This window comes from Cucurbita maxima, unplaced genomic scaffold (genome assembly GCF_002738345.1).
Source record: "Cucurbita maxima cultivar Rimu unplaced genomic scaffold, Cmax_1.0 Cma_Scf00018, whole genome shotgun sequence".
In the NCBI taxonomy this organism is placed as follows: domain Eukaryota; kingdom Viridiplantae; phylum Streptophyta; class Magnoliopsida; order Cucurbitales; family Cucurbitaceae; genus Cucurbita; species Cucurbita maxima.
Window position 1 is genome coordinate 3,673,818 of NW_019272034.1, and position 22,555 is coordinate 3,696,372.

The following is a 22,555-nucleotide window of genomic DNA, read 5'->3' on the forward strand; positions in this document are numbered from 1 at the left end:
ATTTTATTCCACTTTCAAATTTGTGTTTAGTACGTTTCTTGAATCGAGCTTGAAATAGTTACTAATATTGAATCTCCATGTGGTAAAACTAGTGAGAAAACTGATGATCAAAAGCTTCTAGTCCTCGAATTTCTTAGAGTTTTTACCCTAAGGTCGGGACATTGAGGTGAGAATTCTTTTGCTTAATTTTTTATTTGTATTATTGTTGCTGTTTCGTTTAGTTTATAAATGTGTGATCTCTGGCTACTCACTTGCAACATTGCTTATGTTTAACTTTGAGATATGAGACTATGATTTTCTGGACCAAAAGTCTTTTAATCAACAATGGCTTTAAGTTTCACACGCAGAATGGTTAAACTTCGTGAGCCCTCTTTTCCAACTGCAATGAAGGCAAGGTAAGATAAGGTAACTTCTTGTGTTTACGTGAACGTACTTGAGATTTTCTTTATCCCTTTGGTAAAGATGCATGAACACTAAAGAAAGTTTGACTAGCCTATCGTCTCCATGGTAGAGACTTTGGACATTCTGACATGTGTTAGAGACTTGGACACTTTCTAAACACATGTCAAATATTTGTTAGCATGTCAGACTCTAATTATACAACTCAATATAGACACAAAGTTAAAAGGTGTGGTGAGACTTAAGCTTTCCTTAAAGGCGGATTATTATAATCATGAGTAACTCATGACGCCACATGGTTGGAAAAAATATGGTAGTTAAATTTCACCTTCATTTTACTGGGTACTTTCATATTGCTGGTTTTCTTCTTCTGTTATCCCTGGAAGCTCGTGGTTGTTATGGCTCTGCATACCAAGTATCACTTATTCGCTTAACAAAAACCATTGATGAAGCAGAATCTGAGATGGATTATCTTGATAGTTCGCTTCTTCCTGTTGGCTAACTTATTTCTTAGTCTCTTGTTATATATTTGAAAGCCAACATGACAAAGATAGTCAAATATGCCTTATAAACATTGAACTCTTTCTATTATTATTTCATAATCATGGTCTACAATCTGATAGTATCGGATGAATTCTCTTTTTTGACAATTGGGTAATTGGGAAGTCAAAAGTTAAATCTTCTAACCAATTTAAATCATGAACGGTACAAGTCATCCAAATGGAAATATCCAAAAGTTCCCCAAATTTTGGATACAATTGTGTATTTTCCTGAATCATTTTTGGGATTTATTCATATTTCAAAAGAAAAAGAAAAAGAAACGTGTTATAGCGATTAGTCTAGTAACTTTTTTTTCTCTTCTACGAAATGTAAATGAGTAAGGAGAACTTGAATTGAACCTTGAGACAAACTAATTTGATCTATAGAGGTGTTATTCACTACAGATATATTTGTTCAGGAAAAGAATTATTGGAACACAACAGAGGTTTGCTCTTGTAAATGCAGATCACGGTGATGAAGTGGATCAAATTTCAGGACTTTATTCAGCACAGAGGTCTTAGAAAAGTGTTTGAAGGGAACAATAAAGAAGTCATGGAGATTATCTTCGATTGAATACCCAATTCACTTATTTTTGTGAACTTGAGCCCCAAATGAGGAAAACTTTGAAAATGGAAATCCCACTCCCCATCTACACGATTGGTCCTGCAATACCCTATTTTGAACTTGAAAAGGAACCTCAAGTAGCTAATAATGAAGGGTAGAGCAAATGTTTTCACCTTGTTTTTTACTTTTAGCTAATAATTAATTGTAAAGAAGAAATATCAGAGATTGTCCAAAGGTTCATCGATCTTAGCAGCTCCGAGGGAACACAAATGAAGGATAGAGCCAAAAAGCTAAAAGAAACCTGGATGAATTTATAAGGAGTATTTCACAAGGAGACAAATAAATAGGATGGATTTCATCTACTCTATTCAGTCTAATACTTGAGATTCTCAACCCAAAGCTCTCGACCCATAATGTTCTGATTGTATGATTATGTATTGAACCGAGTGGCTTTTCTCTTCACTGTCAAGGGTAGCACCATCTTATAAAATAATGTAGGTATAATTTATTAATATGAGAAAAGTTTGGTGTAAGAATTATGCTATGGAATAAGTTATTGGTTTACAAGAATAAGTTATGGAAGCAGATTATATACTGTGTTTCATTTTCATTGTAACCTTACTTGAGAAAATGATGAGATCATGAGCTCACGACCTGACCTACGACCACAGTGATATCGTCAAGTTTTCCCCCTGTTCAGAGTGAAAGAGTAAGTTACCTACCAATGAAAATATAATGGGAAGTTAGCTTACATCATATGAGTAAATTCTTTACCTGTAAGCTTCATTCCCAGTATTTTTTTCCAGAAAGGAACATCATAACCCTGTGAGGATTCAATGTGAAAGAAACAAAAGACATCCATTATAAGGAAGTCAATACAGAAAGTGAAAACCAACACATAAGAAGTAATAGCTGGGAAAGGATTTTACCTTTGATCTAGCCTCCAATGAATACGGTGATTCAAAGGTTTTATCCGCTGAATGACTACTTGCAAGGTTAGCTAACGCCTTAGCTAGCATTCAAAAGATAAATCAATAATGGTCAGGCCGATTGAATGATTGAGATCAACCTTACAGCAGATAGTAAACCAGATACCAGATACCACATACCAGCCTCACCAACATCAACATATTTGGTTGCGGTTGCAACAATCTCATGGTCAAAAACATTATCGAATAGTCCATCGGATCCCATTACTAAAATATCTCCCTCCATTAGCTCCACGTTACTAACCTATTACAATATCAAAACATGATATATCTGTTGATTTTTATGACCATTGAACAAGGAAGGTATTGGTCAAAGGAAGTGGTAAAGTAACCAAATAACCAGGTCTAAAAGAGAACCATATAACACCGAAATCTCATGGCATAATCTCTAATTTATTATTTTTTCATGTAAATTATGAAATACATAGTCCAACATCTGGGGGAGATCATTGGTCATATACATAAGATATCATTGGTCGTATACATAAGATGATTACAGAAATAAAACAACTTGTCTTCTCCATTTCAGTTATCAAGTTCAAACCTTCTCACTAGAACATAGTATGTAAAGATAAGAATCACTTCTTTTGAATAGTAACTTCATTACTATTTTATCATTTCTCCATCATTTTCCTGAGAACTTTGAAGTAGGGACAACAGAGTTATGTAGAAGTTGACAGCAACATAAATGTAAAAATAGGAACATCATCAGGATTTTTTTTTTTTTTTTTTTTTTTTTTTAAGAAAACAGTCCAAGTAAAGTTGAAACATTTTCACAATTATACTTCAAATAAATCAATATAGATACAGAAAATCATCATACCTTGGCATCGAGGAATGTCTGGCCAACTCGTTCTGAGCTCAGTTGATACGGGCAGTCAAAGTAATGCTCTTGTGGGGATGTGGAAAATATAATTTGACCTAAGGAAACCGTGTTTATGTTTATCTAAAAAATTGAAGATTCTGAAGTGTTGAAGAAGGATGGAAAAGTAAATTAAACATGACAGGTACCTTTACGAATGATCTTTAATCCACAATCTCCAACATTTGCAATTTTCAGCTTGCCATTCCTCTCCATCATTGCAACAATTCTGCCCATACCAATGAAATCTAAGGTAAACAACACTACCATTAATTCAAATATTTACCAGAATATGAAACATAAAGGTTGCAGGGTGCGTATCTAATATGGAACTTATTTAGACTTTTAGAAGCGTTGGAAAATTTACACAGTAGCTGAACCAGTTGCAGAGGTAGAAGCATGTGCCTTCCTCAAAAGAATCTGGGGGTCGTTATTAACCTGCTAATTAGCGGAAAATGAGATGGAAAGAAACACCACATATTCCAACAACAAAAAACTACAATGGTAATTCAAACTCTTTTAGTGGTCCAACTTCTTAAGAATTCATAAACCATACAATCAGTTGAGTTTTTAGATGATACAACCTCATCGTCATTCTCCACCAAATCTGAAGCATTAGCCAAAAATTCTCGAGGAAATAAAGCAGGATCCACATTTTCTTTAGCCCAACTAGCCAAGAAAAAGATACAAGAACAATCATTATCGAACAATCTAGGAAATACCTTTCAGCATGAAGGAAGATGCTAATGGCAATACACGTATCTCCACGAAAAAAGAATATATGAAAATTATACCATACCCAGAGACACCATCAGCAACAGCAATAACTCCTCCCGAGTAGCTACTGACAAAGAAAGCATCCTCCCCTCCTGTGAGTGCCTTCAAGCACACGAGAAAAGTAAGAAAGTTATCAACAGGGAATTAGCATTTTATTAGCTCAAGTTAGCGATTGGAAGAGTATTGCAGCCCACACTCACCTTGTTAGGGTGTGGAATGAGATGAGTTCCAACGCACAAGGATACCTCTGATCTAAAATAAAGAAGATTAACAGAAATTGCAAAGAAATTAGCATTAGGACTTGAAGAAAGAAGCCAAAATAAAAAATTATGTCATACTAATAAATCAAATGGTAGCGCAGTTCGTTATCATCAGGTGGAGTGGGACAACAAAGCGATTACCTAAAATCCGAACAACAAAAACAGTCGAAACATTCGCGTATGCGTATATGCATTAAGAAGTTCAAAGGAAAACGAACACACCATACACGAAAATCTCAATTCACTCAACAGGCAAAGAGCTCCGGGAGAAAAGGATTCAAGCTTCAATTCGGAAAAGAGATGATGACAACGCATGACACTTGAAGCGATAATGATTCAAAAAATAGTGAAACGAAAAATTCGATAAGAAAACAGAATTAAACATACTGAACATTGTCGAGATGAGGCGGAGCAGAGTAGAGCAAATTCCTTCTCTTCGAACATTGAGAGAATCTTGAAAGAGAAAAGGAAGGGAAACGAATGAGTGGTTGAGACTGAGGAACTGAGACATGGAGGGCGAGTGACGCCATTTCCCGCTTCCACCTCTCCCGCCTCTCACCCCTCAAGAAACGAGAGCCAGATTTTGTGGCTTCGATTCATATTTGTTTGGGTTCAGACAAATATGAGTTTATTTCGTTTTTAGTAAGCACCAGCGGTCTGGTCTAGCGATAGAATCGCAACAGACCGGTTTTGACTCCCGGCTGGTGCATTTTTTTTTTAATCTATTTAAATTAATTGTCCATCTTCATAATATGACTGGTCGGACTCTCATCCGATGCTTTACCGCCGAATGCCTGGATGAATCAGCCATCCTCCGTACTTATCCAACCACATGAATGCTACTAGATTTTAAGAAGTAGATTGTGGCTGTCACACGACAAGATAGACTAGACTAGGGGCGACTCTCAAGTGGCGCCTATCCTGCCACATGAATGCTAAAATAGACAAATGTCATGATCCAGCCACACCAAGAGTGTGCATTCAAGCCAAACTGAGGCATATACAATATTGGAGAGAGAGACCGAAGACAAGCTCGAAAAGCACAAGGTAGGGTCTTGGGTCATAATCTTAGAAGTCAAGGTTTCGATAGAGTTCAGCATGCATCTCTCTAGAATTAAGTCCGTCTATATGAAAGATAAAAGTTTACCAAATTTTGTGTCAATCAGATATCGAATAGACACTCCACGTGGTCGTATGACCGCTCACCAAAATGACGAGAGCTCTAGAAGGATTGGAAATGCCTCAAAATATACTATATTAGAGGCATGTTGTTAGTTTTCCATCACCCTTAAACATGTGGCCTAAGCAAGCTATCTTGTGACACATACATGTGTCACAACGTGAGCGATGACTCATGTGTCAGAGGTTTGATTATGCTCCCTCTATCTAAAACGGATTCCATAAATGATTTAACATGAACACGAGAGGGTCAAATGCCTTGATAGAACCTGAATGGATGGATGTTGGGGATCTCCTGATGAGATGAGAGACACATGGGCTAGTTCCGATAGATATGTCCGAGGAAGCCAAGATGGCCAAGATGGCCGAGCTATCCCAAGACACAAAATGACATCACAATGCATGGATCGTTCAACGAGAACTAAAATGACAAGTTGACGCAACGTTGTATTGAGAGACCTCGACCCTGAGTAAAGATAAGGTCAAGCCAGATGACTTAGTCTAGGGTAGAGACGATCAATTAAGTCGCAAATAATTGAGAATGTATAAGTACAGATCCAGTCTTCTTCTTCTGCTAAGAGAGAGCTCGGAAGAAATCGTGATCTAAAACCGAACTAAATGCTCGTTGAACTCAAATTTCAACATATTTTGCATATTATTACTAATGGAAAACTTCAAATACATAAAGATTAATCTCATGCACTGCTCAGAAACTTGCAGCAATAATAGAACAAGCAGCTGAACACACAGGGCATTGATGCAGACATCATCAAGCTCCAATATTCTCAATATCGGCACTTTTATCCATTCTCTTCACAATCCCAGCTATAATCTGTTCACAAAATACATTTTCCCAAATAAGATCACAAAGGTAGGCTTAGAATTGGCGTAGAGTTTCATACCTTTCCAGGACCCAATTCATAGCTCTTTTTCAGCCCCTTGTTGAGAAGAGTTTTCAGTGTTGTTTCCCACTGAACAGGACAAGTCACCTGTAGAGTTACAAGAATTTAAACCTTAAACCTCAAAGTATACGTAAAATATTGGTATTTAATCTTTGCTATTTGTTTTTATGTTTATCCACCATAAACTTATAAACTTATATCGTTGATAGACGTAAAAATGATAAATGGGAAAGGTAGTAGGAAAAGATTTTTCCCGTAAGCTAAATGGGGCAGGGATAGAGAAGGTTGAGCTAATTACGAAGGATTACAAAGGATGTAACAGCCCTAGCTCACCACTAGTAGATATCGTCATCTTTGGGTTTTCCCTTTCGGGCTTCCCCTCAAAGTTTTTAAAACACACTAGGGAGAGGTTTCCACACACTTATAAAGAATATTTCATTCTTCTCTCCAACCGGTGTGGAATCTCACAATCCACCCCCCTTTGAGGTCCAGTGTCCTCGTTGGCACTTGTTCCCTTCTCCAATTGATGTGGGACCACCCAATCCACCCTCTTTCAGGACCCAGCATCCTAGATGTACACCGCCTAGTATCCACCCCCTCTCCAGCCTCACTGGCACATCGCCCAGTGTCTGGCTCTAATACCAGTCCAAGCTCACTACTAGTAGATATTGTCCTCTTTGGAGTTTCCCTTTCGAGGCTTCCACACCCTTACAAAGAATATTTCGTTCTCCTCCCTAACCGACATGGGATCTCACAAAGATGTCATTAGTCATGGTTTAGAAAGTTGAGCTAATTACATGGCGTGCCAATAGTTTCTTCATTGTGTCAGGATCTGCGTGGGGCTGTGCATCAACATTGGAGATTATTGGTATTCTGGGGGTTCTGATATCAGTAGCAGCAAGTGCAGCTTCTAATCTCGAGACAGCAGGTTCCATGAAGCTAGTATGGGGCGCCCCCGACACAGCTAGCCGAACCTACCATGGAGTTATGCAGCCATTGCCATGTTAGTTCTAACAGAGCTGAAGTACTTGACTTCAAAATTCAAGTTCCATTATCCCGAACGGGATGTAAAATCTCCATTTAAATGGATCAATACCGTCTTTCGAGCTTTGAATGACTTAGCCTTAGCTTCAACAACTTCTACTCCTTTTAGACCTCCTGATACAACATAATGTCCCTGTGATCATAGGAGACAGTATTAACTAAGCTGATGAAACTTGAAACAAACAGCTTAGAAGAGCCTTACAGGACAGAGGAAATTGGCTATCTGAACTCGGCTGGCTTCATCGACTTCTTGGTTAGCTGAATCACAGAGCTGCTGAACCTTGTCTGAGTCCAATCCTATGATACTCACCATGCCACATTGTACACCATCAGCAGCTGCCTGAAGGAAGTTATGGTGGCTGGTTTGGTTTCAGTAGCTGAAATCGGAACGTCCCGTTAATGAACTTGTTATCGTTACCTGCATTGCCTCCCCCCTTAACTTGACCAGCCTGAGTCCATCCTCAAAGCTAAAAATGGAACCAAACCCATTGGCAATCATGTCAGTGTGGAAACAGAATCACCAGAGTCTACATATAAAGATCTAAGATAAGCTCATTTGATGCTATTTACTGGACTGATTATACACCTGAAAGCCCCTGCAAACGTTAATGCGGCGTACTCGCCCAAGCTTAGACCACAAGTGACATCAACAGAGTCAATTATTTGTTGGCCTCCATCACGAGCACGAAGTAGCTCAACTGCAGCTAGACTTGTGACGTAGATTGCTGGCTGCAGTTGCACATATATGAATGGTCTCAATAATTAACTACCACTAGCTCATAACGGTCAAGGCGCTAATGAGATTCCCTCGAAGACAAAAGCAAAAGGTAGAGGTGTTCATATGACCTGATCATTCGACCAATCTAAACTACTCAATTCAAATCATAAAAGTTGGATTGGGTTGTGAACTCTCAGTTCACTAACCTAACCAACCCAACCCAACCCGTATGCACCCCTTGAAAAAGGATAAACTTCTCGAAAACGGGCCTTTTGACAAGAGAAGATTGGACTGATCAAGATAAAATACCTGACTGATAATAGCTGAATCTAGTTTTTCCTTTGGCCCATTAGTGCAGACATTAAGAAGATCAAACCTGCAAACAAAGATGAAACAACATTACATCTCATGGGCAATCCCTCCATTGCCTGTTAGTGTAAGGGGAGGGTCAACTCTCTAAGTATGGTTGACCTTGAACTAAAGTCAATGCAAGGACTAATCCAAGATGGAGGAATAATTAATTGGGGACGTACCCTAAAATATCATTAGCTGTCTTGAACAAGTCAGCTGCAGCAGGAACGCTTTGAGATTCCTTTCCCATTCCCACAGCTTGTGCACCCTGAGTACTCGAGAGTGAAGAAAGCAAAAACATTCAAAATTTTGTTCGTAAGATAAAAAGAAAAGGAAATCATAACTATTGTCCTTTTTAACTTCGGATGACCTACTCTCAACAGGATGGCAAATCTCCATTTTAACTAAGAATGGGGAAAATAATATGGAGAGGTTTTTCTTCAATGAGACCGGAGACCGGAGACCGGAGACGGAGATTATATTCTTAGTCCTCGTCTCCAACCCTGTCAAATTCTCATCCCGCTCACCAGTCCCCGCCCCACCTTGTGGACGTCTCTACAGTAGGCTGCTTCTTCTACTCCTTAATCAACTCAATAGAGTCATAAAAAGGTAGAGAATACTTATTTCTCTTGCTATTTGCTTTTATTTGTACAATACACCTATTGGTCTGCTTTGACCCATTGCACACTCTTATAAGCTTCGTTCCCTTCTTCAATCAATGTGAGATCTCACCATTCATCACATTGAGGGCCATCAAGATCTCACACAATCCATCTTTTTTGGGGGTCAGCATCCTCACTAGCACACCAACCATCGAGATCTCACAATTCATTCCCTTAAGGGCCCTACATCCTTGTCGGTACTCTACCTGGTGTCTGACTCTAATACCATTTGTAACAATTCAAGCCCATTGCTAGCAGATATTGTCTGTTTTGGTCTGTTACGCTTCGTCATTAGCCTCACGGTTCTAAAATGCAACTAGTAGGTAGGGACTTCCATACACTTATAAGGAACGTTTTGTTTTCCTCTCCAACAGAAATGGGATGTCACAATACAATACTAAACATGGATACGACAGGATAGGAACACAGTGATACGTCCTTTCTAAAAAAAATTGAGGACGAACATGCTTATTAAAATGCATCAATTTCATCAGAAATATAGATCTCAATTTCAACATGAGGACGCCTAATTCTTCTCGAAAACCATTTCTAGTGCATCGAGTAAGCAATACCAAACACACACATACAAAAAAAAAAAAAAAAAAAAAAAAAAAAAAAGAAGAAGAAAAAACTGACCTGACCAGGGAACAGAAAAGCAAAAGTGGGCTTATAATCCAAGAACAATGAATCATTAATCAACGTCTGCGATCGAACAGAATCGCTCATAAAAACCCTATGAATCAAGAAATTTGCACCAGTAGAGTTTCGGAATCCATTTCTGAAGCCCATGAAGGAGGCGGAGGCCCTGAAAGAGGAGGAAGCATTGGGAGGCAACTTCTTCAGAGAAATTGTGGAGGGGAGAGCGAGAGAAGAGGTCATCACGGCAATGAAAATGGAAGCGGGAGATCGGAGGATAAGAAAGCCGAGCAGATGCCATGATCGAATAAACGGAGGTCTTTTATAGCTCCCTCAAATGTCCATGCGTTTAGCAGTCTTCTCCGATGGTAGAGACGATGGAAAACGGAACCATCCCACCCAAACCAGCCAACTATTTAGTATTTTTTTTAATTAAATTATTAACAGTTTCATTCAAAACTAATTTTTTTAAAAATATATTTGAATATTAAAGAATATTTTTATTAATTTAGCTTCATTATTAATTTAAATTTTTCATAAACACATATTTCTATTATTCATTTTTAATAAATAATTTCTATTCTGTAATATAATCTATTATAACTCCTTAATAAATCTAAAAATATTTTATAAATAAACATAATACAATTTTTAAAAATATAAATAGAATTTAGTCACGGTCTTTATAAATGGTATCAGTACCGGATATTTGGTGTGCCAGCATGAACGCTAATATTCACGGGGTGGAATGTAAGATCTCACATTGATTGAAGAGATAACGAAATATTTATATCGAGATAATTAACTAATTAAAATGAATTAATTAAATATGCAATAATTATAATTAAGTTTGTTTAATGTATTAATATTTAATTGATTATATTTTTTATATGGCTTGGTTGTAACAATTTAACATGTTAATCAATCAATTAATTACCATTAATGTATTATAATTGAATATTTAATTACATTAACTGAGTACTTTACTACCCATTGATTTTAATATAGCCTTAATTTAATGCTAACTTACTAATTAACTTAAATTAGTTAATTAAATAGTATTACTGATTAACCAAAAATTATTATTGGAGTATACTTAAAATTTAATAATTAAAACTATTTAAATAATTTAATTTATAAAAATAAAATAACTAACTCAATTAATTAATTACCTGAAAGGATTGAGTTTCTTTTTGAACTCGTAAAAAGAGCTGTATAGCATTTGGGCTTTGTTTATGGTCTCCAATAAAATATGTTATGTAATTTTACTGCTGATTAACTTAACTAATTTACCTCACTAATTAAATTTTAATTTATTTTTCATTAATATACCTTATATTTTAGACGTTGAGGTTATTTTGTAATAAATTATAATAATTATCCTGTTTGCGAAAACGTAAAAAATTAAAGTATCTTGTATCACTGTAATAATTAGTTTTAATTTAATTTTCATTCTATTTAAAAAAATTTAGTTTGTTTTAAGATCCATAATAATTTTAATAAAATTATAAAAAAAAATAATTATTATAAATAAAAAATCAAATACAATGTAATAAGTCTACTAGACTAAATTATTTCAAGCACCGACAGAATCATTTTTTTGTTTTAAAAAGGTGGATGGGGTCAGACGGCCTTCTCGTGCAAAGAAAGTCTTCTCTTATTAGATGAATCCAAATTTCATTTGAATCGAATTTAATCATTATTTTCTATAAATTTTTATTTTCAAGGGTTTTGGTCGGATAAATACAGCCAAAACTCAAATGAAGGTTGAAAATAGATTATTCATAAAATCAATAAATTAGCTATTTTACAAAAAAAAAAAAAAAAAAAAAAACGTGGGTTTTATAATAATCAATTTATAATTACTAAATACAATTCTTTTTTTAATAAAATATATATATATATATATTAGGAGAATTTACTTTTATTGATAATTCTAATAAAAATATAATTTCAAATGGATTAAATAAAGTCAACAGAAATTTGGTGGGAGAGGGTTTTACTGACAGGTAAACAGAGAAATACAGAAAATAAACGAGTGAGTAAACAAAAATCTGTAAAAGGTAAAAAAGGTTAAAAAGTAAAAAAGTAAAAAAAAAAAAAAAAAAAAAGAGACCAATGGCATGCAGTGGATTGACAGAATTCTTGGAAAGTGCTCTTTTACAGAGAAGTAAGGCCTTTCCCCTTCTCTCTTCCTTCATGCGTCAGCTTCCATATCTGAACCTCCATGGTCGGGTTGGTTATATTCGTCGAGTCGGTGACTTAAGTAACTTAGTTCACAATCAACTAAACCCAATCGTTTAGTTCATCAAATTGCTATAAAAAAATCTATTTATTCACGACATACATAAATCAACCAAAATCATTTCAATTCAAAATTCAATTAAAACCCAATTCAATAGCTTACAATTTGAGTGATATAATCAACATCCCAATCGTTACAAACAATCAATAGAAAATTTAACGATTATGAACGTAAGAAGAAGAATGTAATGACATAATCATTCCATTTAGAATAACTTTTCAAATGCTTAAAAAACGATTTTTATTAAAACGTTAACGAGAGGCTATGAAAGGAAGAGGAAGAGGAAGGAGAAGACGAGTGAGTAAGAAGAAGCTATGAAACTCAGGATGGATAGCGCCATTGAAAGAAAATGGAAGGTGTAATAATATTATTATTGATACGAACCATGGCGCTATCCCTCCTGAGCTTTACAGATTCTCCCAAACTAAACCCTCCCCTCTCTCTCTCATTTCTTTTGCTTTCCTGGCTTGGCTGCCCACAGACAGGCTAACCCCAAACCCTTATTTATAGCCCTAAACCCCTTTTCTTTTTTTTTTCTTTTTTCTTTTTTTTATAATTTAAATTAATATTGTAATATTTAAGTTAAATTACTAAATAAATGAGATAATTTGGAAACTAATTTAAGTTTCATTTATTTTTATTTTTTAAAATTATTATTATTATTATTATTTCAATTTTTCCCTAGGAAGATCAGGTGAAAACTTTGTCAGTAACTTATTTATGAATTTTTACTGAATAGGAGAGGGGAGTAGTTGAATTCAACACAGTCAAATTTTCATTTTCTTTTTTTTTTCTTTTTCACTGTTCTTGTCATGTTTATTTTTTTTCTATTTCTATGAAAATGAATTAGAGTAAAAAATAAAAAATAAAAAAATAAAAAAATAAAAAATAAGTTTGTCGGGCCAAATATCAAAGATCGTATAAATTATCCCACTCTAACGCCTTATGTCTAACCTAGAATTTAGATCAAGAATTGATATCCATAAATCAACGACAAGTCATTTCAATTTTTTTTTTTTTTTTTACTTTAATTCAAATGATTTTTAGAAAAATTATGAGAAAGTGATCTCGGTTCCTTTTAATGTAATTTGATGAATTTCTTTTAACTATCCTACTTTTAAATTTAGTATTACTCTGGACTCGATTCATTTATTTACTCGATAAGAACATGAATTATGTTGAGATATAATATTTATAATATATATTACTTATGAAATATATCTTATATTTTTTTAATGTATATTTTATTTTATTCTCTGTATTTAATTATTTATATTTTCTTGTTGTCAGCTTGTATTATATTTATATGTTATCAATATCAATGAGAATATACACATTCTATTTCTCATTCTTAATAGGGTATGAGAGTCAAATGTCGAACAAATGACTCGAGAAGAAAAGGAGTTAAGGCACTTCGAAGGCAGTAAAAAATGACTAAGACTCCAGAGGAGTCGAGCCTCGATTAAGAGGAGGTGTTGGATGATGAAAGTGCTACATCTTCATTGGTACGAGGCTTTTTGGAGAAACTCAAAGGAAAGCTATGAGAGGTTATGTTCAAAGTAGACAATAGCATACAATTGTGGAGAGTCTTGTTTATGAGCGGATTAATGAAGGAACGTAGGTTAAGGTAAATTTAAGGATAGAAGAGGAAAGAAGAGAAGCAAGAAGGAAGAGGAAGAGTGTGGCCTGAAATTGAGGCCCCTCGGGCCCTCAGAGCCTGCAAATAAATTGTGCATTTAAGTTTCGCAGTGCACTTTAAGGTGTGATCTGAACCCCAAAACATATCTGTATTAAAGAAAAAGGGTGTGTTTGTGCTGCTTCCAATTCCATTTCCAAACAGGTCAAACTTTTTCAGTACTGTCTTAGATTTTCTGTCCCTTTTTTCTCACCTTTTTAGTCTTTTTTTTTTTTTTTTTTTTTTTTTTTTTTTTTTTTTTTTTTTTTTTTTTTTTTATTACTTTTTCTATTTCATTTCACAATCCAACTTGGATTTCAGCCTAACTCAACTCATGGTTCGACACCAAACCATGGTTACTATTTCGTTCAATTTGTATCTTTTCCATATATATTAGTTATGAAATATATCTTAATATTTTTTTATATATTTTATTTTTTCATTCTTAACATATTTAAATACAGTTCGTTCGTTGATTAAGAATGCCCAACTTCTCTTATCAAATTGATAGCGACTAGAAATCTTGAGAATTTAAATGATGTGAGATCCCACGTTAGTTGGATATGGAAACGAAGTATTTCTTAAATGTGTTTTAAACTCATGAAATTAATAACGATACGTAATGAGCCAAAACGAGCAGTATCTACTAGTGGTGAACTTGGGGTATCACAAATGATATCAAAGCTGCATGTTACTAGGCGGTGTGCCAGCGAGGACGCTATTCTATAAGGAGGTGTGAATTGTGAAATTTCACATTGTTTGAAGAGGGAAGAAAGTATTTTTTATAAGAGTGTGAAAATCTTTCCTTAATAGACGCGTTTTAAACACGTGAGACTGACGAAAGTTGTAATGAGCCAAAACGGATAGTATCTGCTAACAGTGGACTTGAGTTATCACAAATTGTATCAGAGAAAGTCACCGGGTGGTGCGAGAATGAAGACACTAGGCTCTAAGAGGGATGGACGGTGAAATCCTACATTGATTGGGGAGGGAATGAAACATTTCTTATAAGAATAAGAAAATCTTTCCCTAATATGTACGTTTTAAACCCGTAAAACTGATGACAATATGTAACGAACAAAAATAGATAATATATATTATATTACTTAATGCACTAGTCTCGAATAGAGTGAGAAATTGAAATATAAAAGGAGAAAAATTAATGAATTGGAAGGGGAAAAAGTCAAATGAAGGGTCGTGAGTGGGCAGCGGTTAAAGGCTACTTTACAATGTCGGCAAAGGCCCTGCCCCTGCCCCTGCCCGCCTGTCACATCGGTTAAAATAATGGAATCGATATCCTCAATATTTCACAATATTTAATGTTAATTATATTCCAAATTTAATATTATTAATTTTAATTATTTAAAGTATTTTAAATAACAATTTTATTATTCTTTTTTAATTTTATATATGTATATATATATTTTTTTTGTTTTCTAACTACAAATTCTAATTTTAATAATTATGATTATTTTCAACACACTAAAAATATTTAATAAACTTAAATTATTCATTAGTTGAATTTCCTCACATTTTTCTCTCTTTCCATTTATCATTCCTTTCTTATGCTTCAATGAACCGATAGAAAAGTACAAAATTCTTAGGTGCATTCATCGTCTTTAAATATTTAAAAATTTATTTTAATATTTAAAACGTCGTTTTTAACATGTAAATAGGAAATACGAACGTAGCAATACAGAACGAACTCAGGTCCAAAATTGGGTATGAAACTATTGAAATAATAAGGTTATATAACCCAATGTGACACAGGGATGCAGAAAAAAGTCAGGATCAACGCCGTAAGGATGCAAGAAAAGAATTAGGTTATATGACGGTGTGGTGCAGGGATACTGAAAAATGTCGGCCGAGGATTGAGTATGAAGGCATCAAAAGAATTAGGTAATATGATGATGTGGCAGATAACGTGGAAATATGTCCAACTAACAAAGAAGTTATTAAATTTAGTTGGAATGGAGTTGAAAGGGTGTGGTTGGTGATTGAAGAAATGAATGAATTGAATTTGGTCTATGTGACATTAATTAGAGGTCTGACCTAATAACCTATCCCGAAGATTTTGCAGAAAAAGGCTCCTTCTTATGTTTACTTTTTCACTGCCAGTCCCTACGCTATCCCTTTTTCTTACTTTTGACCCTACTTTCTTTTTATTTTCATTTCTTCACCATTTTTTTTTTCTTCAAAAAATCAAAATCATTTGACCAAAAAAACGAACTCAGATTGGTTGTAGAGGGGAATCAACATTCTTTACAATGATGTGAAAATCTCTTTTTTAGTAGATGTGTTTTGAAACTGTGAAGCTGACGGTGATATTTAATGAGCCAAAGCGAACAATAATTGCTAACGGTGGACTTAGATTGTTACAAATGGTATCATAGTCAGTTATTGGACGGTGCAAGACATTGGTTAGAATAGGGCTAGACCATCTTCATAACATACGCGTTTTAAAATCGTGAGGTGGACAATGATAAATAATGAGTCAAAGTGGATAATATTTGTTAGCTGTGGTTTTGAGTTGTTACAAATGGTATTAGAGTTAGACATTAAATAGTGTGTCAACGAGAATGTTATGTTCTCAAGGGCGTGGATGAAGCATTGCTTGTAAGACTGTGGAAACCTATCCTTAGAAGATAGGTTGTGAGATCCCACAATAGTTGGGAGGATAACGTAACATTTTTTATAAGTGTTAGAAACCTCTATCTAATAAACGTGTTTTAAAAATCTTGAGGAGAAGTCCGAATGGGAAAATCCAAAGAGAAAATATCTGCTAACGGTGAGCTTGGGCAGTTACAAATGGTATTAGAGCCAGACACCAAGCGATGTGTAGCGAGAAGACTAAGTCCCGAAGGGAGTGAACATGAGGCGGTTTGTCAGTAAGGACATTGGGCCCCGAAGAGGGGTGGATTTTGAGATCCCATATTGGTTGGGGAGGAAAACGAAAAATTGTTTATAAGGGTATCGAAACTTTTTCCCACGCTTTTTAAAAACTTTAAGGGGAAGTTCGAAAGAAAAGTTCAAACAAAACAATATCTTTTAGCAGTGGGCTTGAGCCGTTACACGCATACTTCCTAAAATGAGTGTATCTATCGATTTTTGGACTACAAAACTCAAACCTTAAACGTTGGGTTGTGTTAAATTATTTTTCGGTTTGGGTGAGTTGAATTTTTTAGGCCAGTTCGCAAGGTAACTTTTTTTAATTAGGTCAACTCAACCAACTCGAAAATAAGACAACTTAATTCTACCTGCCGTATTTTTATGAATATTATAAATATTTAAAATATTTGACGTTTGTAACCGATATTAGTGATGAGTTATAACTTGTGAATATTTAATATTTAAGATATTAATGTAATATGCACGGTTTTTCAAAATTATTAAAAAAAAAAAAAAAAAAAACTTACAACCCAACCCAATCAACCCAATCCAAACTCTTGAGAGGATTAGGTTGAGTTCGATTTGAACTTTATTTGGATTGCTCTGGTCACCAATCCAACCAACCCGAACAAGAATCGGTTTGGTTGACTTTAATTAAAAAAAAACATGAAAAATGCATTTAAATGGAAGTCAAAGTTATCTAATTTTGTCAACGACGTGTGATCGACTATTTTAAAGTTTTCAAATAAGACCACACAGATAAACGATGGATTGAGCTTGAAAGACGATAAACTATAAGAACTCCAAAACTCCCCATTCATCGCAACGCCATTATCTCTCTCTCTCTCTCTCTGTTTCTCTCCCATTTCTGCTTCAGAGATTCGTTCACTAATTGCATGGTAAGGTTTTTTCACCTACCTTCTCGCTTTGCCCAATATGACAATTGGCGCAATTTCACCGCCCTCGATCTCCGCCACATCCAGAGACTCCAGGTCGTCGGCGGCCTTGCCAGCTTCAAAGACGCCACACCTGCCTCCCCCGCCGCCGTCCCCGTCGCCTGCCGACTCAAACACCCAAGAACTCCCGGCATCTTCTACGGCGCAAACCCACTCGATGATTCCTTCTCCGCTTTGATTTTGGACATTTCCTTCGTAATTCTCCTCATACATATCATCCATTTGCTCCTCCGCCCCTTCCATCAGCCCAAAATCGTCTCCCAAGTCCTTGTAAGTATTTTTCCTATATTTACTGTTTAACATATGTATCATATTTCATCATTTATTATAGACAAATATCTCAATATTTGACTTCCGACTCACATAGTTATCATATTTGTCATCAGACTTTCATTAGGACTTACCATACTTTCTTATATTTGTCATAAATATTTGACTTCCATTGCGGGGTTACCATAGCTATCATATTTGTTATAATCATATTTTTCATAGATATTTAACTCCTATTACGGCTCACCATAATTATCATATTTGACACTCTATTTTATTATAGTCAAATATCTTGTATATATTTATCATATTTTCAAGTAAATGATTATGAAATATTGTTTGTAATTTAAAATAGTTATCTTATTTGATATTTTATTTTATTATGATCAAAATGGTCAAATATCTTATATTCATTTATTATCACTCGTTATTCGGTGGTTTTCTATCAATGGTAATTTACCTTATTTTTATGTAAATGATTATTGAACTTTGAATTGAAGAGTTTTTAGCAAATATTCTGTCCATTTGACCATTTGTTCTTATTTGATTGAAGGGCGGTTTCATCATTGGGCCATCAGTTCTCAGCCACAACAAGAATTTCCGGCACCAAATGTTCCCGGAGGACATCAGTTTTTTGTTAAGCAACATCGGGTTAATCGGTTTCATGTATTTCCTGTTCATCTCGGGCGTTAAAACAGATCTTTCATTAACAAAAAAATCGGGCAAAAAGGAGTTTTTCATTGCATCATTCAGCGTAATTGTTCCATTAATCTTGAACATTACATTTGCTTTACTCATCCGCAAATCCATGAACAAATCCTTAGCCAAATTCTCCTCAATTGGAGCCATTACATCTTCCTTAGCCATCACCGCCTTCCCCGTCGTCCACCCAATTCTCCACGAGCTTAACCTTCTAAGCTCCGAGGTGGGTCGGATGTCAATGTCGGTATCGATAATCAGCGACGCAGTCGGCATCAATGCGCTCGTCGCGTTCGAGGCCGCCATACAAGGAGAAGTTGAATGGAAGAGCTCAATTTGGTATTTGGTTTCTTTGATTGTTTTGGTGGGGTTTATAGTGTTGTGTGTTAGAAGGATAATGCGTTGGGTTGTGAGGCGAACCCCTGAAGGGCAGGCTGTGGAGCAAGGGTTCATTGTGGCGATTTTGTTGGCCGTTTTGGTGATGGGGTTCTTAACGGATTTGTTTGGGATAGCTATTCTTAATGGTCCGCTTTGGTTGGGTATGGCTATACCTGATGGGCCGCCGTTGGGGTCTACGTTGGTTGAGAGGAGTGAGACCATAATATCTGAGCTTTTGTTGCCGTTTTCGTTTGCGTTTGTTGGGCTTTGTACCGATGTTTTTCAAATGGTTAATGCTGGTTGGTCCAACTTGGCTCCACTGTTTTTCTTGGCTTTGGCTGGTCATTTCTTCAAATTTGGTTCCACTTTGGTGGCGTCGCTTTACTTTCAGCTGCCACTTAGAGATAGCCTTGCGGTTAGCCTCATCATGTGCTTGAGAGGCCAAGTCGAAATTGTTCTCCTCCTCCATTGGATTGATAAAAAGGTACGTTCGACACTTTTAATCGAGCCTTGACTTCTTTATCTGAAACTCTTGAACAAACTAAATCTTTTGTTCGACACTTGAGTCATGTAACGACCCACGCCCACCACTAGTAGATTTTGTTCTCTTTCGGTTTTTCCTCCCCAACTAATGTGGGATCTCACAATGGGGCCTAGTGCCCTCCCTGACATTCTTTCTTTTCTCCAATGATATTGGACTCCTACCAAATCCATCCCCTTTAGGGCTTAGCATCCTTGTTGGCACACCGCCTCGTGTCTACCTTCGAAGAAGAGTCTCCTCGCTAGCACATCATCCCGTGTCTGGCTTTGGTATCCCACGCCCATTACTGGCATATATTGTCCTCTCTAGGCTTTCCCTTTCGGGCTTCCCCTCCCCCATCCAATGTGGGATCTCATAATCCACCTTTTTGGGGCCTAGCGTCCTCGCTGACACTCTTTCCTTTCTCCAATGATGTGGGACCCCCACCAAATCCACCTCGTTTAGGGCCGCGTCCTTATTGGCACACCACCTCGTGTCTACCTTTGGGGAACAATCTTCTCGCTGGCACATCGCCCAATGTTTGACTCTGATACCATCTGTAATGACCCAGACTCACCGTTGGCAGGTATTGTCCTCTTTGGACTTTCCCTTTTGGGCTTTCCAAACGCGTTTGCTAGTGAGAGGTTCCACACTCTTATAAAGGGTGTTTCGTTCTTCTCCCCCAATCAATGTGGGATCTCACAAGTCACTTTTCACTAGGCCTTAGAGGCTAGCAACCTTTTAGTATCGACACTTAAGGATTCTATTGACATGAGTAAATTAAGAGTATGATTATGTTACCATGTTAGAAATCACAAACCTCCACAATGATATGATATTGTCCACTTTGAGTATAAGCTCTCGTAGTTTTACTTTTGGATTTCCCAAAATGCCTCGTACCAAGAAATGAACCCATGATCATCACTCCCAACATCCTTGACACTAAATGGGTATTAAACTGAACGTGGTTGGATCAAAATGCAGATAATTACTATACCAGAGTTCACCATGATGATAATCATGACAGTAGCAGTGACAGGCATGGCAACGCCACTGATAAGCTTGCTCTACGATCCCACAAGGCCATATATGATCAACAAAAGGAGAACCATCCAGCATTTACCGCCAGGGAAAGAGCTGCGCGTTGTGTTGTGCATTGAAGGCCAAGAGAACGTAGCTGCGCTGGTGAACTTGCTGGACATGTCGAACCCGACGATGAGCAGCCCGTTCTCTATTTACGCGCTGCATCTTATTGAGCTGGTGGGTCGAGCTGCACCTGTCTTCATTGATCACAAGAAGTGTAAGATTCCTTCCAAGTACACTGCCTCTGACTCCATCCATAATGCTCTTCGTATCTACGAGGAGGCTCGAGGTGAGCTCGTGAAGTTGCATACGTACACTGCTGTGGCGCCTAAACGATCCATGAACCAGGATATTTGTGAGCTTGCTTTGATTAAGAAGACCAATCTCATTGTCCTTCCTTTTGGCAGGTAATTGTTCTATATCGATCGATAATTGAGCGAGAAATCGCTTTCTAAGTCGTAAATGTTAGAAATCACTAATCTCTGCAATGGTATGATATTGTCCATTTTGAGTATAAGCTCTAGTGGTTTTACTTTTTGTTTCCTTAAAATTATCATACTATGATGGCTAATGTGGGACTCCCTCCCAACAATCCTCCCCTCGAACAACCTCCTTTTAATTGAGGCTCGACTCCTTTCTCTAGAGCCCTCGATCAAAGTACACAATTTGTTCGACACTTGAGTCACTTTTAATGACTACGCTTTCGAGGGTCCCAACTTCTTTATAGAGTCCTCGAACAACTTCCCTTTAATTGAGGCTCGATTCCTTTCTCTAGAGCCCTCGAACAAAGTACACCCTTTGTTCAACATTGGAGTCACTTTTGACTACATTTTCGAGGGGCCCAACTTCTTTATAGAGTCCTCGAACAACCTACCCTTAATTGAGGCTCAACTCCTTTCTCTGGAGCCCTCGAACGAAATTCACCCTTTGGAGTCACTTTTGACTACACTTTCGAGGGTCCCAACTTCTTTATAGATTCCTTGAACAACCTCCCCTTAATTGAAGCTCGACTCCTTTCTCTGGAGTTCTCGAACAAAGTACACCCTTTGTTCGACATTTGATTCACTTTTCACTGCACTTTTGAGGGTCCCAACTTCTTTATAGAGTTCTCGAACAACCTCCCTTTAATTGAGGCTCGACTCCTTTCTCTGGAGCCCTCGAACAAAGTATACCCTTTGTCAAGGGCATGTTAACTTTGCTTATTATTTTCTTAATAAATTTGTTTCTATGGTTGTACCAGTAGGACGTCGACAAGAGATTCGACTGTGGGGTTGCATCCAGTGAACAAGAGCGTACTAGAACACGCTCCATGTTCGGTCGGAATCCTCGTTGACAAGTGCAATCTCCACAGCCCGGTGGTCGGACAATCCTTCTGGAACTCAGCGCAGCAATTCGCGGTTCTATTTCTAGGAGGAGCAGACGCACGAGAAGCACTCGCTTACGCCGACAGAATCCTCGGCAATCAAGACGTGTGTGTGTCGGTGGTTCGCTTCCTATCACACAATTCAAGAGGCGACAATGAGTTCGAGAAGAAGCTAGACGACGGCATGGTGACATGGTTCTGGGTTAAGAACGAGACCAACGAGAGAGTGATTTACAGAGAAGTAGTGGTGAGAAATGGGGCAGAGACAATCGCAGCCATTCAATCAATGAACGATGATTCTTATGATCTTGTGATTGTGGGAAGAAAACGAGGGGTCAACCCTGTGTTGCTTGAAGGGCTGTCCAATTGGAGCCAAGATAATGAATTGGGTATCATTGGAGATTATGTGTCCTCCGAGGATTTTGGAGCCGCCGCTTCTGTGTTGGTTGTGCACCAGCAAGTTTTGAGAGGCCAAAGCCATTTTTCTTCTGGGATTTGTGAGAAGTTTAGGTTTGATTTTCAGTAGGGGTCCTA

General features: G+C 36.8%; 3 protein-coding genes across 8 annotated transcripts; 1 reads left to right on the forward strand and 2 right to left on the reverse strand.

The window, feature by feature from the left end:
* Positions 1–251: 251 nt before the first annotated feature.
* On the reverse strand, positions 252–10,290 carry LOC111493237 (malonyl-CoA-acyl carrier protein transacylase, mitochondrial-like). Of its 4 annotated transcripts, none has more exons than XM_023142884.1 (12): positions 9,884–10,290; positions 8,768–8,853; positions 8,544–8,610; positions 8,103–8,245; positions 7,935–7,983; positions 7,719–7,856; positions 7,569–7,649; positions 7,270–7,446; positions 6,473–6,559; positions 6,300–6,402; positions 4,700–4,706; positions 252–262 (listed from the first exon to the last, which is right to left on the reverse strand). In XM_023142884.1, the coding sequence occupies exons 1-10, from the start codon at positions 10,124–10,126 to the stop codon at positions 6,340–6,342; spliced, it is 1,134 nt and encodes a 377-aa protein (XP_022998652.1). In that variant the 5' UTR covers positions 10,127–10,290; the 3' UTR covers positions 252–262; positions 4,700–4,706; positions 6,300–6,339. The 4 variants fall into 4 exon arrangements, with proteins under 4 accessions (XP_022998652.1, XP_022998651.1, XP_022998650.1 ...); XM_023142883.1 differs by lacking the exon at positions 4,700–4,706 and adding an exon at positions 5,968–5,974; XM_023142882.1 differs by lacking the exons at positions 252–262; positions 4,700–4,706 and having other exon boundaries at positions 6,196–6,402.
* LOC111493238 (probable protein phosphatase 2C 26) lies at positions 647–5,003 on the reverse strand. 3 transcript variants are annotated; one of them, XM_023142888.1, is made up of 12 exons: positions 4,779–5,003; positions 4,332–4,383; positions 4,154–4,233; positions 3,939–4,023; positions 3,722–3,792; positions 3,504–3,583; positions 3,316–3,413; positions 2,613–2,736; positions 2,433–2,515; positions 2,278–2,326; positions 2,126–2,195; positions 647–803 (listed from the first exon to the last, which is right to left on the reverse strand). In XM_023142888.1, exons 1-11 carry the CDS (start codon positions 4,919–4,921, stop codon positions 2,143–2,145), a joined length of 918 nt encoding a protein of 305 aa, XP_022998656.1. In that variant the 5' UTR covers positions 4,922–5,003; the 3' UTR covers positions 647–803; positions 2,126–2,142. The 3 variants fall into 3 exon arrangements, with proteins under 3 accessions (XP_022998656.1, XP_022998657.1, XP_022998655.1); XM_023142889.1 differs by having other exon boundaries at positions 647–890; XM_023142887.1 differs by lacking the exon at positions 647–803 and having other exon boundaries at positions 1,986–2,195.
* A 7,326-nt stretch (positions 10,291–17,616) lies between the features above and the next one.
* On the forward strand, positions 17,617–22,547 carry LOC111493232 (cation/H(+) antiporter 24). The gene is made up of 4 exons (XM_023142877.1): positions 17,617–17,978; positions 18,532–19,539; positions 20,560–21,065; positions 21,902–22,547. Exons 1-4 carry the CDS (start codon positions 17,649–17,651, stop codon positions 22,545–22,547), a joined length of 2,490 nt encoding a protein of 829 aa, XP_022998645.1. The 5' UTR covers positions 17,617–17,648.
* Positions 22,548–22,555: the final 8 nt, after the last annotated feature.